The 19,166-nt window shown below is 35.9% G+C and overlaps 1 protein-coding gene across 1 annotated transcript in view; it reads right to left on the reverse strand.

The window, feature by feature from the left end:
• Positions 1-16,010: 16,010 nt before the first annotated feature.
• Positions 16,011-19,166, reverse strand: part of SULT1B1 (sulfotransferase family 1B member 1) — a 31,575-nt gene continuing 28,419 nt past the window's right edge. The window contains exon 7 of the mRNA XM_050791421.1: positions 16,011-18,942. Within this exon, the coding sequence (XP_050647378.1) occupies positions 18,821-18,942 (122 nt within the window). The 3' untranslated portion in view covers positions 16,011-18,820. The remainder of the gene's footprint in view (positions 18,943-19,166) is intronic.

Here is a 19,166-nt window from a genome sequence, read left to right on the forward strand (position 1 = left end):
TAAGTAAAGCAAACATACTACTGCAGTTCTGCTCATTTTCTTTGCTTTTAGGGTGAGACATTTTCTACATTAATATTTGTATGAGATGAGAGTTAATCAAACCAAATCTCACCTACTTTTTTTTTGAGACGGAGTCTGGCTCTGTTACAAAGGCTGGCGTGCAGTGGTGCATCTCGGCTCACTGCAAGCTCCGCCTTCCGGATTCAAGCCAACCTCCTGCCTCAGCCTCCGGAGTAGCTGGGACTACAGGCGCCCACCACTAGGCCTGGTTAATTTTTTTGTATTTTTAGTAGAGACGGAGTTTGTGTTAGCCAGGATGGTCTCGATCTCCTGACCTCGTGATCTGCCCGCCTTGGTCTCCCAAAGTGCCGGGATTACAGGCGGGAGCCACGGCGCCTGGCCCTCACTTACTTCTTTTAACTTCCTTGCAGATCATCTGCTTGAACATCTCCAATATCTCGTTCCTCTGGAGACATTATGATGTTTTTTTTTCCCAGGAAGAACCCTTACTTATGGGAGAATGACATTTGATGATTTTTAATACTTCTGATGAGTGGGATGGCTTGGTGATTTGGGACAATTATACTCAGATAAAATGTGATTATGCCCAGTCTGAGAAAGAAGAAACTAGGCAAAGAAAAATAAAGTGAGTTTCTAAGGATCACATAGCTATTAAAGCAGAATTAGAAATCAGGTTTCACTTCTAAGTGTTTCTGCTCAATTCATGCTGTTCATTTTTTGTCAGTCAGACTTTCTAACTCGACTGCATGCTGAAGGATATTCTTTTTGATTCCATCAAAATAGAAGTTCTTAGTGGTATTTTAATCTATCAAAGTTTAAAATTTCAGAAGTGGGTTCATTAAAATGCATTTTGAAAAATTGATAGATAAATGATTCATTTAAGAAAGGAAACTGATTTTCCTACTGATTGCCTATAATATTTGCATGCATTGATTTTAAATTAAAAATTATCTGGAAAATATGATAAAGTTAACGGGATTATTTTTAACATATGTGTGGTGAGATAAAAGTGGTAAGAATATACTGATATTGAGTGAGAAAGAAAATTTGAGAGCGAAGGACAATTTTTTTTTTAAATTTTAGAATATTTACCAAAACCCCTTATTAAACTGTATTATTTTTACGTAATTTTGCCAGATCTTTGAATATCAGGACAAAATGAGAAGATATACATGAATTTAGTTTGAAAATTATTTATACCTCTTTAATGACTCTGTATTTTGTAACATTATTTTCACTTCAGAAGAAAACTACCAAATTGTCTCATTGGCTTTCAGGACTCAAGAGTTCTTTTGTCTCTAATAAAAAAGCTGTGAAACATGAAGTTACACTCCTGTTTATTTCTTTGGGTTTCACTTACTCTTCAGAGGATCTACATAAGCTTCTTAAACCTGGCTTGTATAGCACTGTTTTTGGCAATGCTAGAATCATGTTTTTGGCATATCACACACTATCTCATTATTACTCATGTCAGAATGCTCTCATTATCTGGGAAATTTCCTCTATAAATTCTTTGAACTAAACACACCTGTGATGGCTGGCTGGGGCAGAATCAACACAGCTACGAAATAAAGTGTTGCCTAAGGCAGGAGAAGTTTACAACTGCCTTTCAATTCTAGGCATGTTGGAGTTTGTCTCCCTTTTCCTTTTCTTTACTTCTTTTTGTTATTGTTGAGTGTGTTTTTAAGTGTGCCTTTACACCAGATAATCATATTTAATTTCATATTTCATGGTATACATGTGACAGAATAATTTGATGAAAATTCATCAGATTTCATCAAAATTGACTATGAGTCAATATTCTACATGTTTCTCCCATTAAGATATATTTGTTTCTATTTTTTTTTTCAAAATGAATCATCTGGATTCAACTTTATGATAAGGGTTGAAATTCTCATTTGGATATTATATTTTAAAGTTAAAAATATATTTCTGTCCATTACAAACCAGAAAAAAATTTACTCATACAAGACATATTTGCTCTGTGTGTATGTGTGTGTGTGTGTGTGTGTGTGTGTGTGTGTGCCTTTCCCATTCTGCCATGCTAATTTTTAGACAATTGTCTCATGCTTGCTTTTAGAAAAAAATATGTTGCTTTAAGAGTTTTGTTTTTGCCAGGCTAGTCTCCAACAGATAACATTCGTTCTCTAAAATGATATTCACAAATTAAATGAGTAACATTTCTTTAGACCTACTATCTGTGAGTAACTTCAAAGGGCTTGACATATGCTTGCTAATTTTACCCTCGTTACACTCTCATGAGTAGCCAATATAATTGTGCTCATTTTTAAGGAAGGAAACTGAAACAGAGGCTAAGCTACCTGACCCATATCACCCTGCCAGAAAGTGGCAAAGCCCACAATCTTAACTCTCATGTACTACTTCATTATATAATTTCAAAAATAATTCAAATAATAATAGTAATTACCATTTTTATATACTTTTTATGTACTCTATGTGAGATTTTGCATATGCCATTTTATTTTATTCTCTTCATAATGCTATGAAATACTTTTAGCAATGTGGAAATGGAATCAGACATGCTAACTAACAAGCCAAGGTCATGGAGCTAGTAATTGGGAACATATAGATGTTAACCTCTATATTAGTCTGTTCTCATGCTGCTAATAATAATAAGAAGAAGAAAAAACACTCCAGAGTAGGTAATTTATAAAGGAAAGAGGTTTAATGGACTCACAGTTCTGCATGACTGGGGAGGCCTCACAATCATGGCAGAAGGTGAAGGGGTAGCAAAAGCATGTGTTACATGATAGCAGGAAAGAAGATGTGTGCAGGAGAATCCCCCTTTTTAAAACCATCAGTTCTCATGAGACTTATTGACTATCACGAGAACAGCATAGGAAAGAACTGTCCCCATGATTCAATTATCTCACACTGAGTCCTTCCTACAACATGTGGGAATTATGGGAGCTACAAGTCAAGATGAAATTTGGATGGGGAGACAGCCAAACCATATCATTTGGCCCCTGACCCTGTCCAACTCTCATGTGCTAACATTTCAAAACTAATTGTGCCTTCCCAACAGTTTGCCAAAGTCTTAACTCATTTCAGCATTAACTCAAATTCCAAGTCCAAAGTCTCATTGGAGACAAGGCAAGTCCCTTTCACTTATAAGCCTGTAAAGTCAAAAGCAAGTCAGTTACTTCCTAGACACAATGGGAGTACGGACATTGTGTAAATACACTCATTCCAAATGGGATAAGTTGGCCAAAATGAAAGCACAAGATGCTCCATGCAAGTCTGAAATCCAGCGGGGCAGTCACATCTTAAAGCTCCAAAATTATCTCCTTTGACTCTTTGACTCATATTCAGGTCACACAGATGCAAGAAGTGGGTCCCCATGGTCTTGTCCCTGTGACTTTGGAGGGTACAGCCACCCTCCCGGCTGCTTTCACAAGCTGGCATTGAGTGTCTGTGACTTCTCCAGGTGCACAGTGTAAGCTGTTGGTGGATATACCATTCTAGGGTCTAGAAGACAGTGGCCCTTTTTTCACAGCTCCACTAGGCATTGCCCCCAAGTAGGGGCTCTGTGTTGGGGTTCACAACCCACATTTTTCTTCCACACTGCCCTAGCAGAAGTTCTCCATGAGGGCTCTGTCCTTGTAGTACACATCTGCCTGGACATCCAGGCATTTCCAAACACCTTCTGATATCTAGGTGGAGGTTCCCAAACCTCAATTTTTGACTTGTGCACACCCACAGACCCAACACCACCTGTAAGCTGCCAAGGCTTGGGGCTTGCACTCTGAAGCAAAGACCTATGCTGTATGTTGGCCCCTTTTAGCCATGGTGGGATGCAGGACACCAAGTCCTGAGACTGCACAAAGCAGCAAGACCCTGGGCCTGGCCCAGGAAACCATTTTTCCTCCTTGGCCTCCAGACTTGTGATGGGAGAGGCTGCCATGAAGGCCTCTGACATGTCCTGGAGACATTTTCCCCATTTTCTTGATGATTAACATTTAGCTCCTAATTACTTACACAAATTTCTGCAGCTGGCTTGAATTTCTCCTCAGAAAATTGGTTTTTCTTTTCTATTGCATTGTCAGGCTGCAAATTTTCTGAAATTTTATTCTCTGCTTCCCTTTTAAAATAAGTTCCAATTCCAAACCATATACATGTGAATACATAAAACTGAATGCCTTTGGCTATACCCAAATCATCTCTTGAATGCTTTGCTGCTTAGAAATTTCTTCATTCAGATGCCTTTAAACTATCTCTCTCAAGTTCAAAGTTCCACAAATCTCTAGGGCAGGGGCAAAAAGCTGCCAGTCTCTTTGCTAAAATATAGCAAGTCTCCTTTGCTCCAGTTCCCAACAAGTTCCTCATCTCCATCTGAGTCCACCTCAGCCTGGATATTATTGTCCATATCACTATCAGCATTTTGGTCAAAGGTATTCAACAAGTCTCTAGGAAGTTCCAAGCTTTCCCACATCTTCCTTTGTTCTTCTGAGCCCTCCAAGCTGTTCCAATCTCTGCCTGTTACCCAGTTACAAAGTCACATTTTCAGGTATCATTACATCAGCACCCCACTACTTGGCACCAGTTTACTATATTACTCTATTTTCATGCTGCTAATAAAGACATAATTGAAACTGGGTAATTTATAAAGGAAAGAAGTTTAATGGACTCACAGTTCTGCATGACTAGGGAGGCCTCACAATCATGGTGGAAGGTAAAGGAGGAGCAAAGGCACATCTTACATGGCAACAGGCAAGTGGGCTTGTACAGGAAAACTCCCCTTTTTAAAACCACCAGATCTCTTGAGAATTATTCAATAGCCTGAAAACAACATGGGAAAGACCCACGCTCATGATTCAATTACCTCCCACCTGGTCCCCCCCAGGACATGTGGGAATTATGGGGGTTACAATTCAAGATGAGATTTGGATGGGAACACAACCAAACCATATCAACCTATTTTCATTTTAATTGAATGACTAAGCTCATTTTACTTTTCTAACTTGCCGTTTTTTCTATTTGTGACTTATTTTATATTTGTGTATGTTCCTCTGTGTGTGAGATAATAACAGGAAAAATGTGGATGGTTTAATAATATATTTCAGCTTCAACTAAACGATTGAATCTAAAACCAATTTTGCAGACAGAAAATATTGCTTTGAAGGGAATTATATACTTTGGGGAAGAAATTAGATGAGATTTTTCTGGACTAGCCAAAAACTAAAATGCTTTCAATGTCATAGGCAAGTCACATAAATGTGAGAATGACTGAGAAGGATAGTGGGGCTTATGTTGAACTGGAGATTATATGCCCCCAGCTAAAGATATTCAAATTCTTAAAAAAGTAAATGCCAAACAAATACCTGAGTACCAACAACAACACTGAAAATTCTACTGGCCAAATAGAATACTTCCAAAGCCAAATTCCAGTGGAGAAATTCTAACTTGCCTCTTCATTGCAGATAATAATCAACACCTCATTTTCAAAAGCTAGCTATTATATTAGGAATCCAAAGTAAGTAAAATACACTTTTTTATATATTTTGTACATAAAGTTTTCAAAGTAGAGAGAAACACCAATTTGTTAAGGGGAGAGTGAGGAATTCCCAGTATTCCAGGGAAGAGAGGTGTGGAAGCAGTTAATGTGCACAGATGAATTCATGAGAAGAGACTGAGGTCTAGGAGAAGGCAGGAGAGCATAGTGGTTAAGACTATGCTCAGGTATTAGACTACCTGGTGTCAAATCTCAGCTTCACTACCTCACAACTGAAATACAATAATTATCTTTTTTTTCTTTTTTTGAGAAAAAGAAAACCTAGATGGAGGGCAATAACTAACTCGAATGAATGAATGAACTGATGGAATCAGGTAAGTCGTCAGAGATGAGTTTATTGAGGAAAGATTTCTTGCCAAGAGTTTCAGTATGAGCTGCTGTTGTGCTGAACTCCTGTCTACTCCAGTAAGGATGGCACCAGGTTCAAGAAGCCAAAGAAGAGACCAGAATCAGCAAATGACACATCGGGTTTTACTGGGGACTTACCTACATGCCTAAAAATCTGTATTAGTGGGCTGGACAGGAGAACCAACCACATAGCCCAGTGGTGGTGGACTGGGGAGAAGACTGAAACTCTTGCAAAAGGAATGCAGTTTGTACAGCATTTTCACATAGTACCCTTTCCCTAACAATTTCCACCTGACAACGTTTATGCAACCCAAAACTCACTCCCCTGTATGTCCCATGTTCCATAGGAGAAGCCAGGGTCTTAGATGTTCCTCATAGTCAAGAAACAAATCTCTGGATGGCTACTCCAAGATTCTCTAGCTCTAGCTCACAACACACATTCAGGTGCATGTACCATGCAGGGTCATTCTCAGAATATGCTTCAGTTATTGCTATCAGGTGCATTTACAATACACCTGTGCCTCATCTCAGAGTGGTCAAATCCTACTCCTCAACCTCCCTGATAGGATTTGGCTCCATGTCCCCACGCAAACCTCATCTAGAATTGTAATCCCCACGTGTTGAGGGGGTACCTGGTGGGAGGTGGTTGGCTCATGGGTGCGATTTTCCCCATGCTGTTCTCTTGATAGTGAGTGAGTTCTCAGGAGATCTGGTTGTTTGAAAAGCATCTGGCATTTTCCCTGCTGGCTCGCTCTCTCTCCCTGGCTCCTTGTGAAGAACGTGCTTGCTTTTCCTTCACCTTCCACCAAGATTGTAAGTTTCCTGAGGTCTTCCCACCCATGTGAAACTGTGAGTCAATTAAACCTCTTTTATTTATAAACTATCCAGTTTCATGTAGTATCTTTATAGCAGTGTGAAAATGGACTAATACACATCCCTACCTCCTTGGGTCATGTGTTGGTAGGCAGATGAGCCTTCTTCTAAGAAAAGGAGGAGAAAGAGGTCTTTATCGAGCCCCTCTCAAGGACCAGATTCAACTGAGGTTTTATTATCTAATTTAATCCTCATAATACTATGATCCTATGACCTATCCTTGATAGAGGTATTGTTTGTCCTGGTGTTCATGCAGTTGAGGAAACTGAGATTTGGCAACAGTCATAGCTTGCATAAGATGAAAGAGTTAGTATGTGGCAGAGATGGGATCCACACTCTGGTGTGTTTGACAGGAAGGCCTGTGCTTTTCCTCTACACTACACCATCTCCCTCTGCCACTTCGTTTTACCAAATGACACTGCTGCAACCCTGGCTCTTGACCCTAACTGTGAGGTTAATTTCTATTCTGCTCAGAACCCTGGTGGAAGAACCTCCTGTAGGCTCTGGAAAGCTGCAGGGGCACAGTGATCCTCCCTATGAACAGCATCAACCTTTTCTCCAAGGTAAAGGGAACTTCATCAGCCAGGTGCCACACAGGAAACATATGGCCAAGGGGAAAAAGGAAGGTCATAAGTAAAAACTGGTAAGTATGCAGAGGGGTCACACAGGAACATGATTCAACTTGCTGTCCTCAAAAGATGGTGCTACCTTGGATAAAATTTTCCCTAACAAATATAAGAAAATAGTTTGGGACCCATAAAGAGAAATTAAAACTTAGTTACTGGAGCTATTTGCTTGTGCATTTATTTGATCAACCTGTTAAAAGAGCCTGGATATTTTTCTATTTCAGTTCTCTTTACCTGACCTCTGAGACACTTGTTTCTGTAGGTGAAAGGGATGGGAAAATGCGCTCACCAAGGTCCAGACAATGATTTCAGAAAATAACCTCCAGAGCAACACGAGCAGGTAATGGTGGATGGGTTCCATGGGCCAGAAAGGGCTATGAGATGTAGAGGAGCTGAACCCTGGAATCCTGCTCTCTGATTCTGTGTAAAAATACAACTGATTAACAAATATAAATTGTATATATTCAAGGAGTACAAAGTGATGATTTGATTATCATGCAATGAGCATCAGCTGTGGGCAGTGAGCATCAGCTGTGGTAATCATTACACAATAATCATGCAGCGAGTGTCATCTATGTAATAACTTGTGTAAAGATTACAATGGCTAATGCTGACTGCATGCCTGCTTGCCTGCTCTTATTGCAATGTAGCAGCAACAGAATATCTCACTTCCTGGCATGCAGAAAGCCCCTGTATAAACAGCACTGTCCCTATAATCAGTGGAACTGGATTTGACGCTGGCTCTCAGGTATCAGCTCTAACTTTGTGAAAGTTACTTAACCCATTGAGCTTCGGGTATTCTCACCTTTAAACAGGATAATATAAGACAGGAAATTAAATAAATTTGTGAATTAAGTGATAATACAACTTGGCGCTTCAAAAGTTGTCGTGTGGCAAGCCACAGTGGCTCATACCTGTAATCCCTGCACTTTGAGAGGCTGAGGAGAGAGAATCACTTGAGACCAGGAGTTTGAGACCAGCCTGAGTAACAGAGCAAGATCTGTGTCACTACAAAAAAATGTAAAAATTAGCTGAGCATGGTGATACACGTCTGTAGTCCCAGCTACATGGTTGATTGAGGTGAAAAGATCACTTGAGCCCAGGAATTCCAGGCTGCAATGAGCCATGACTGAGCCACTGCACTCCAGTCTGGGTGAAAGAGCAAGACCCTGTCTCAAAAAAAACCCAAAAAAACAAAAACCAAAAAAATCAAAGAAGTTGAAGGGTGAAGATAAAAAATGTTTCAAGTGAGTTATATTGATATGCACATATTGGAAAATTTAAATCTTGAAATTAGGAGAAATATGTTCTGGGGTTCAGCACAGGAGGGTGACTGTGGTTATGAATATTTTACTGTATATTTTTAAATGGCTGGAAAAGAAAATTTAGAATGTTCTGAACACAAATAATAAATGAGGTGATGGAAATCTCAATTACCTTGATTTGATCATTACACATTATATGCATGTATCAAAATATCATATGTACTCCATACATATGTACAATTCTTACCTATTAACTTTTTTTTTTTTTTTTTTTTTTTTTTTTTTGAGATAGAGTCTCGCTCCGTCACCCAGGCTGGAGTTCAGTGGCACAATCCTGGCTCACTGCAACCTCTGCCTCCCGGGTTCAAGCAATTTTTCTGCCTCAGCCTCCCAAGTAGCTGAGATTACAGGCGCCCACCACCATGCCTAGCTAATTTTTGTATTTTTAGTAGAGATGAGGTTTCACCATGCTGGCCAGGTTACTCTCAAACTCCTGACCTCAGGTAATCAGCCTGCCTCAGCCTCCCAAAGTGTTGGGATTACAGGGATGAGCCACTACATTCTGTCCTAACAGCTTTAAAAGCTGAAAATTAATGATCAAAGCTTCTATCTCTAGAAAGTTGAAAACAACACAAAATAAGCCTCAATTAAGAAACATATAAAGATAGAATTTAATGAAATCCTACATGTAATATCAAAAAAGCCAAGTAAATTTGATATTTTTTAAGAGTAATAAAATTGACAAATACCTGGCAAGACATATTAAAAAATAGAAAGAGAACAATCATCAATATCAGGGATGAAAAAGTGGATATCACTAATATTTCCATAGAAAATATAAAGATAAGGCCGGGCGCGGTGGCTCAAGCCTGTAATCCCAGCACTTTGGGAGGCCGAGGAGGGTGGATCACGAGGTCAGGAGATCGAGACTATCCTGGCTAACATGGTGAAACCCCGTCTCTACTAAAAATACAAAAAAAAAAAAAATAGCCGGGCGTGGTGGCGGGCGCCTGTAGTCTCAGCTACTTGGGAGGCTGAGGCGGGAGAATGGCGTGAACCCGGGAGGCGGAGCTTGCAGTGAGCCGAGATCACGCCACTGCACTCCAGCCTGGGAGACACAGCGAGACTCCATCTCAAAAAAAAAAAAAAAAAAAAAGAAAATATAAAGATAAAATAATTAAAGAATAAATCAAAATTTTGAAAGAAATGGAAAAATTACTCAAAAAGCACAATTTGTCAAAACTGACAGAGAAATAGAAAATTATAATATTTTTGTATACATTAAAGAGCTGAAATTATTATTAAGAACTTTTCCACAAAGAAAATCCCAGTCACTAATGGCTTCACCAAAGCTTAAAAGAGAAATATCGTCAATCTTATTCATACATTTTATAGGCTAGGGGTAGATAAACACTTTCCAATTCTCTTTATGAGACTCCCATAAATTGATATAAAATCTAACATGGGAAATATAGGAAAAAATATTATATATTAGCCTCACGAATATAAATAAAAATATCTCAAAGATTTGTAAATTGAATGTAGGAATAAACAGGATAATCCACAACAACCAGGTGGGTTCATTTCAAAAATGCAATATTGATTTTACATTATTTTAGAAAAATTAGTCATTCACCTCTATTAAAATTATAAAAGGGAATTAAATAATCTCAATATATGCATAAAGATACAATTCTAGCAACACACAGTTAAACAAAATTTTCTTAACAAATTGAAGAATTTCAATTTTTGAAATATAAAAAATAGGTTAGTGATAAAATATTAAAAGCTCTACTTCTGAGACTGAAAACAAAAGCCTAAGTTCTCAATTCACTATTTTTTAAATATTTTATTAAATGTGCTAGGCAGCACAAGAAGAACTAAAAAAATACAAAGTTTTTAAAGGAATAATTATAAACTATCATTGATAATTGACATTATACTGTATGTAAAAAGACTTGATAGAATCTGTAGACTTTTAAAATTAACAAATGAATTTAATAAGGTCTCTGGATAAAAGGTTAAACAAAAAATCAGTTGCATTTCTATACCAGCAACGAAAATCATAAAATAGCCTTTAAAGAAAACATCATTTAAAATGACCAAGATAGGTCAAATATAGAGAACTGAATCTGACAGAAGTATATGATTTCTACACTGAAACAACAAATTATTAGAGGGAAGCAAATAATTCCCAAATAAAACCATAGTTTTTTGTAATCATGTAATTACTTTACTAATTGATCAATAGATTAAATGCAATCCTAATACAGATCATAGCAGGTTTTTTTTTTTTTTTTTTTGAGGGAAATTGGCAAGGTTCTTATAAAATGTATATGGAAACGCAAAAGGTCAATAATTGACCAGGCATTGCTGAGGAAAGATGAAATTGAAAGAGTTCTACTATCAGTCATTCAGTCACATTGGTAAGCTATATTAATTAAAGCAATATAGTGTTAGTGTAAACATTTATAAAAGACCAATGGAATAAAATAGTCCAGATACAGACCCACATTTATAAGGACAACTGATGTATGACAAACGTGCCTGCAGTAAAGTGAGGAACGAATGGCCTTTTTAGTAAATTGTGCTAAGTCAACCTATCTCTAGGTGGGGAAAACCACTGGAGTTCTACCATATAAATATTCATTCCAGATATATTTTAGATTTATATGTGAAATGTAAACAATAAATCCTGTATTTTAAAAAAGCATATTTATTACCTCGTTGCTAACAAATATTTCTTATGTGGGGTACAAAATGCTTACTCTGCAGAGAAATATTATAAATTGAACAATATTAACACTAATAATACCAAAAGACACTGTTAAGTGACTAAAAACTCAAGTCATAGAATAAGCAGATGAAATAGCAGATGCAATAGCAAAAAAGCCAACAGTTTTGTGTTTCTTAAGAGTAATAAAATTGACAACCCCCTGGCAAGATATATTTAAAAAGAGAGCGAGAATAAGCATCAATATTGAGGATGAAATAGGAATATCACTAATATTTCTATAGACAATATGAAAATAAGAAAGATGTTTGACAAGAGCAAAGATATTAAAAATCTTAAAAAGGAAAGAGATATATATATATCTTTATATATATATATAAGATGTATATATATATCTTTGAACCGACTGCTTTGAACAGACTTTATATCTATTTACATTATATGTTGCTATCCCTTTTTGGTTTGTTTTCGTTACATTTTGGCTTTGTTGCAGATGCCCAGTGTGGTTCAAGCCCAAGACCCCAAAATATGACAATAAGAACAATTCAGGTGAAACAATGAGAGAGTATAGTTTTATCACATACTAATCTTTTTAGAAACTTAGCTTTCAAAAAGTGGAAGAAATAATTGCCCTACATAAAAATACGTACATATGCGTAAGCAAACATATGCACATGCACACTCATAAATAGACATGCATATTCTTCAAATCAGTGAAAAAAATAAGGCAACACATAAAAAACTAGACAAAGGATTTGAATGGGTACTTCACAAAAGAGGTATAACAAATAAGAAATATGACGAATTAATGTGAAAACTGACTCAAAATTTATCAGCAGTGAAATATCAATTATAACCAGAACTTAATACACATTTACCAAGATGGCTAAAATGAAAATTATATAAAATAATAGGTGATGAGTATACAATCTATGACTGGAATGCTTTTGTACAGCTGGTGTAATTTTAAATCAATATAACCACTTTGGAAAAGTATATGGTGGCATATCTTAAACTTATGCACATCACATTATTTGGTAAATCAATACCTAGGCTGCACTCAAGGAAAATGCACCTAAAATATATATACCAAAAATGTAAATAATATGTTCACTGTAGTACTATTTGTAGTAAACCAAACTGAAAATTTTGAAATGCTTATCAAAAGCAAATAAATATCGGTATAGTCTCACAATGGAATCCTATATAATAAAAATTAAAACTACAACTACATGCAACAACATGGATAAATCAGTAAAATACAATGTTGAGCGAAAAAAGTCACAAAGTCCACAGAGTCCATCTGTACGATTCCATTAGCATAACTTTCAAAATAAAAGGCAAAAGTAATCCATGGTGTTAGAAATTAGACTTGTGGTTTCCATCGGGAGTAACATTGACAGGAAGGGTGAGGCTCTGGTATGCTGGTAATGTTCTATTTCTTAAACATTGATTAAACAGAGATATGAAATCTGGTTACTCGGATGTGTTTATTTGGAAGGTTTCTCTGTATATCTATGTTTTTTGGAGTTTTCTATCTGTATGCTATACTTAAAAAAAAAAAGGTAAAATTTCAATGATCATGAAAAATTTAGATATTGAGATGAAATTTTGGTACCCCTAAAATACACCTTGACCACTAGGCTGCTCTGAAGAGACTTCATATCTATTTATTTTTATTATATGTTGCTATCCCTTTCTGGTTTGCTTTCCTTACATTTTGGCTTTGTTGCAGAAGCCCAGTGTGGTTCAAGTCGAAGACCCCAAAATATGACAATAAGAACAACACAGGCTTCTGCGTTACCAATGGTAGAATATAGTTTTATCACATATTAATCTATTCAGAAACTTACCTTTCAAAAAGTGGAAGAAATAATTACCCAGGGAATAAGAAAAAAAATGTTCTCAATGCAACCCAATGTATACTGATTGTTTAAGCAAATGAATAGTATACACACTAAGCAAACTGTACTGGGAGAGTTGCCCATTTATTTTATTTTGAAACACACTGCATATTTGTCTAGAGGCCAGTTTTAAGCTATGTGATTCACTTAACTTCCTCTTTCCCTTCAATTATATTTAGGCATTGGCTTTAAGTTTTATGTTTCCATTATTTTATTTTTCTGCATTTCTAAATATGAATTTCATTCGTACAAAAGGAGCTACTTTGTAGCTGTTAAATCTGGCTATCTATCTATCTATTACTTGCAAAATGAGTAGTTCATCTTCATCACTTGGAAATTGCAATATATAATAAAGCTACTGAGTTACCTCTGGTGTCTTATAAAACGTGTAAATTAGAGTCCCACTCCAGGCTTTCTTGATCAGAATCTCTAGAGAGAGCTATTACAAAAACTTCTAAGATGCACAGCAGTTTTGATACTCTTGCCAATAGTTCCAGAGGAGGGGAGGGAGGGGATATAGAGGATGCAAGTTGTGAGAAAATAGTTTGCTCTCTCTCCTTTTTTCCCATATTCAAAGTTACAGGAGAAGCTTTTTCATAAGATTTGTGACATCTTGTTCTCTTTCTCTCAATAGAAGAGAACAGGACAAGGTACAGTTAGTGCCCTTCTTATGAATAGACTGCATTATCTTATTAATCATTTGTTAGGACTCTATGCATTTTACCAGAGACATTCCTTTCTAATGAGTAAGTTTTAAAATCAACACTTGAAACTCAAATTAACCTAGATGAGTTTGAACTATGGTATTGCCATCATTATTTAAGACTATAAACAAGCACCAATTATGACATAGTTTATAGAGAAAAAGTATGCACGAATTTAATTTTCATAAGTTCTCAGGCAGTGTCCTTGCAATATGAGGTCTCTAAGAGACAACAGAACTTGAAATTTAGCATTGTCAGCTTAGGCACCATTACTTAATTATTTCCATGACATGTTTGAGAGGTAATCTAATATCTGAAGTTGATTATTTACATATAATTCTACAAAGTATTATGTAATGTTGAATGACATTTTGAAGACAAACAGACTTATATTTGAATCCCAGTTCTAAGTCTCAGTTTGCTTGCTTTAAAATGGAATATATTGATGCTTCTATAGTATTGTCTGATAGCTAATAAATTATCAGTTAAAATGGTAATAAAATATAAAATATAATAATTATATATCATTCTACATATCATATTAATGTTGAATTAAATTACACAATTGTGTATATGTAATTCTATTATCATATTCTATAATGATTAAGAAAATTATTTCTTCTTGTAAACTAATGAGAAAAGGCTGTGATCAGCCTTAGGTAAGATGATAAAGTAAGAGATAGAACCCATTTGGGTTTAGCCATTTTCACATTCCTGACCAATAAACTTATGATTTGAATAGGGCCAAGAAAACTTGTATTTAAGATTTTCAAACACATTTGAAAATCATTTTCTATGTGTCCACTGGCATTTTCTAAAAAATGCTGAGACATGGCCTTTCCCAGTTGCTACCAAAATGATTACAAAGCATTACTGATAGAATATATACGTGAATGTCATGACATCCAAATGCTAAGTTTGACAATGTAGATTTTATGGCTAGGCACGGTGGCTCATGCCTATAATCCCAGTGCTTTGGGAGGCCGAGACTGGAGGATCACTTGAGGCCAGGAGTTTGAGAGCAGCCTGGGCAACATGACAAAAACCTGCTCTACAAATTACATAAATAAAAATTTAAAATTTAAAAAATAGGCTTCCCCATGTAATAAAATTCCCACTGAGAAATTTCAATCCACCTATGTCACAGTAGGTAACTCATCTTTATTTGTTTCAATAGCTGGATTATTACAACCTATACATCATTTGCAGTGTTATTCCAATCTTTACAGTGTTGTGCTTTTCTATTGAACGATGATCATTGACACACATTGAAAATATTAAGTACTTGAAAGTAATGCATTAAGTAGGAGTACTTGACACATGTGAAAAATTTAACTTGGTAGCAAACAACAAAAGAACAATGGAAACAGTAATGAAGCCAGAAACCTCCTTGCCTCCCAGTAATTTGCAAAATATCTGCACATTTTGAAGCCAGCTAGCAGTGTGGAACAAGAAATCCGATGCCTCAATCCCATTTAAATAAATAAAATTTCAAGATTTTCACAGTGATTACCTTCATGGCAGCTAATATTAAATGAGCACATTGAAGTATGCTAGGCACTGTTCTAATTGTTTTATACATTATTTCATCTTTGCAAGAAATATTCATTGTCTACATTGTACAGATAAGGAATTGAGCACAGAAAAGTTGTGATTTGCTCAAGCTTTCATGGCTAGAAAGTGGCAAAGACCTAATTCTAAAATAGCTTTATAATTACAGATTTTGTGCTCTTATCTTTTGTTCTGTATTGCTTGGTCTTCGGTGTTGCCTCAAATAGCCTCCTGATTTATCCCCTGCTCCATACACAAAAACAATACGCAGGGTTATTAACTAGGGAAGAAGCTGTTAATTTTTATGATTTTCCTACTACAAAGATACTCGTCTATATTTTGAGGGTGGAAAATTAAAATAGCCACAAAAAACACACATGAGATTTCAAAATATAAGCCAGTTAAATGTCATAATGGCACACAAATAGTCATCAATAGGTTTACTATAGCCAAATACAATAAATTATATTGTATTGTATTCATTAAGTGGCAGCTAAAAAAGGATTACTTCGCTGCTGAAAGTAATGCCTAAATAATATGGAAATTTTACATACATACAAAACAGTTCTAATGATCATACATTATAAGACATGTGTGAAGACAGCTTATATAATAAAAACAATTTATACATGGGTCCATTGATCACCACCAGTATCTCTCCTTTTCCCCTGGCCTTTCCCAGTTATCCGAAGATCACTGCACCAAATAATTGTTTTCCCATATATCATTAATATCAAGCATTTTGAAGAAATTATACTATTTTTTTCTGTGTATGAAAGGAGTTACAAAATATGGAGTAGAGTTGTATGTTTATTAATGGTGAAATGGGGCATAATATTTAACCTTCAAAAGCCACAAATGATGCAATTTTTATCACACAGAACATAGGGTCAATGGGAAAGGGAGTGAAGAATGTGGATAGAAAATAATTTAGGAAGATAACACAATAGAATAGAGTGGAGTGAAAGGGAATACTTGACACTTTCCTTTGAGTGTCTGAATCTGAGTGTCTATCCATGTCACGATGAAAAGTTCTTGGAAGCAATGCTTTGGCTTTTTAGAAAATAGCCCTTCAGTTGATTAAGGAGAATTTCCATGGATGAGGAAATAATCATATCATTGTCAGATATTTGTTATCACTGTCCTTACATCATGGTTCTATTAGAGAAAGATAGTAATATGAGATTAAGTGTTTTCATTTGGAAATTGTACTGATGATTCACTAGGAGAAATAATGATAAAAGCATTGTTTTAGAAAAATTAATTGTGCAGTACTCTGAATAATTTCAAAGGATATCAAATGTATTTGAATCATAGAAGTGCCACTGTGTGGTGTTAAACATAAACAGGAATTAGGATAGTGGCATTTGCATCATAGAATAAATATATAAGAGGCAACAACCTATTAAAAAAGTAAAAGAAAATCTAAATTCTATTTTTATCTCCACTCTTCACTCAGTGCATAGAACCATATCTGAGGCATAATTGCAACTTACTAAGTTGTTGTTGAATAAAGTCGAATTACAGAGACTTATTTCTACATAGTAAAACTAGAAAAAGTGGAAATTATTTTATCTTGCTAGTGAAGAAAGTGTAGCTAATCTATTCCACAGATTAGAGGATAGTTTAGTGGTGTTTTTTCCCCCCAGTAATAGACTATAGTACCAGAAATCCATATATATTCAGGCCACATTAACTTATTATTTAATAAAGATAATAGAGGAAATAGATACATGATTTTAGTTTACTTCTTGTGGACAAGGGTATTGGAGAAAGCTGGAACTAGTTCACAATACCTTTAGATAGTCACGATTAACTACTATAAAATATGTTTCTGTGGAACACAAACACAACTTATATACTCAAATACTTTATAATACATATTGTAATAAATCTATAGAAGCAACTATCTCCAGAATAATAGGTGTACTACTTCTATGGGGTTTGTGGTTAACATTAGACAAATCCTTTGCTGGGGTTGGAAAAGAGAAACATTACAGCTTAAGGAGCTACTTCAGCTGTTCCTGGCTGACAGCAGAGATTCACCTGTGAAGTCAAAATACCATAAGCCATAGCTACCTCAGTTGTGACTCAGAAAGTCTAGCAATGTGTCTGAACCACCATCCCCACCCCTTTCAGAACAAGTAAGGGCCCAGGGTACTCTACCTTCAGCTTGAGAACCATGGCTTGACATATAACGTGGCCCTTGTGATCTGATCTCAGGAAAAATACTTTGTTGCAAATGGATATATAAACAACTACTTCTAATGCAAAGCTGGAGTTGATTAACAAATGTCAAAAAAACCATAGATCAGAGACCAAACAAATAGACATAAGCACGTAATAATAAGTAGAAGGAACATTGGGTCAGGAGGGCAGAGTCTTGGGCACCAGACTGTGAAATATTCTGCAGAGGTTATGATTATGTCTAGGGTATTAAAGGTGCTATTAAAGTATCCACATCTTTTCAAACATAAGATTAAGTAACTGAAGTTCCCAAATGGTGACCAGAACACAGCAGTAGGTGATTTCTCTGAAGTTCAAACGGGTCTGTTGGGAAAAAAAGGACTCCCCATAGGAAGCAGGTCACAGCCCTCAGGGTTGGTTTTCAGAACAATGCTCCAGTTCCCAGGAAAGAACCCTACAGAGACTATTGTAGGTGTTTGCCTTTGGGAGACTTAGACATTAGGCATGATATATAAAAAACATTTCCAAAATCTGAACTACACGATCGGGGACATGAACTATGTTATCCAAATAGAGGCACTGCAGGAAGATGAGCTATGACTCAGAGAACAACTTGAAACTCGGTAGACAGCAGTGGAACACAGTGTCCTGGGTCAAATTTTCAGCAAAGGGAAATTGGGGCAGAGTTAAGAAATACAGTCTCATTATGAAAACAGCATTTCTTGGACCATGGGACTAGGGAGGGGAACTTAATTCTAAATCATAATATATGGGAGACTAAGTAAAATAAATCCCTTCTTTCTTATTAGTTCTAGTGTAGAAAAAGGCAGGAAGAGCCTGTGGTTACACTGTTCCTTTGTTACAAAAAGTTAACAATGAACTTTAGCCTTAGAGAATTTGGAACCTCAGAATCAAAGGAACAAAATTGGAATCTGATTAATGACATTGAAAAGAATCAACATATTAAAAGCATATTATTCTCCTTCATAAATTCATTTGATTGCCCAAATCAATTCATAACTGCCCTCGTTTCATTCAACTACAGAAAATCTCTTATTTCTTCAGATCTGTGATTTAGACACGTGAAATCTCTGAGCGGAATTGAAGTGCAGTTCCAGACATTTCTGTCTTATAAATTGCATCAAATTTCTCATTTTGGGCCACTGTGAAGTAATTCTTCCAGTCACCAGCCGTCCCTAAAAATAAATAAAAAAAAAAAACATAGGAAAGAATAAAATATTTCTGTAAGAAGAAAAAGCAGTATATACCAAAGGAAAAGGTTAGAAAGACTAAAGAAAGACTTTCATTTTATTTGAATGAATTAAAACAGCCCTTAAATTTTATTAAGCTTTAAATTTTTAAGCCTTTTAAAAATTCAATAATTTTTTTCCATCTGGAAAGGTGGCTTATAACTAAATAG

The sequence above is a fragment of the Macaca thibetana genome, chromosome 5 (genome assembly GCF_024542745.1).
Source record: "Macaca thibetana thibetana isolate TM-01 chromosome 5, ASM2454274v1, whole genome shotgun sequence".
Classification (NCBI taxonomy): Eukaryota; Metazoa; Chordata; class Mammalia; order Primates; family Cercopithecidae; genus Macaca; species Macaca thibetana.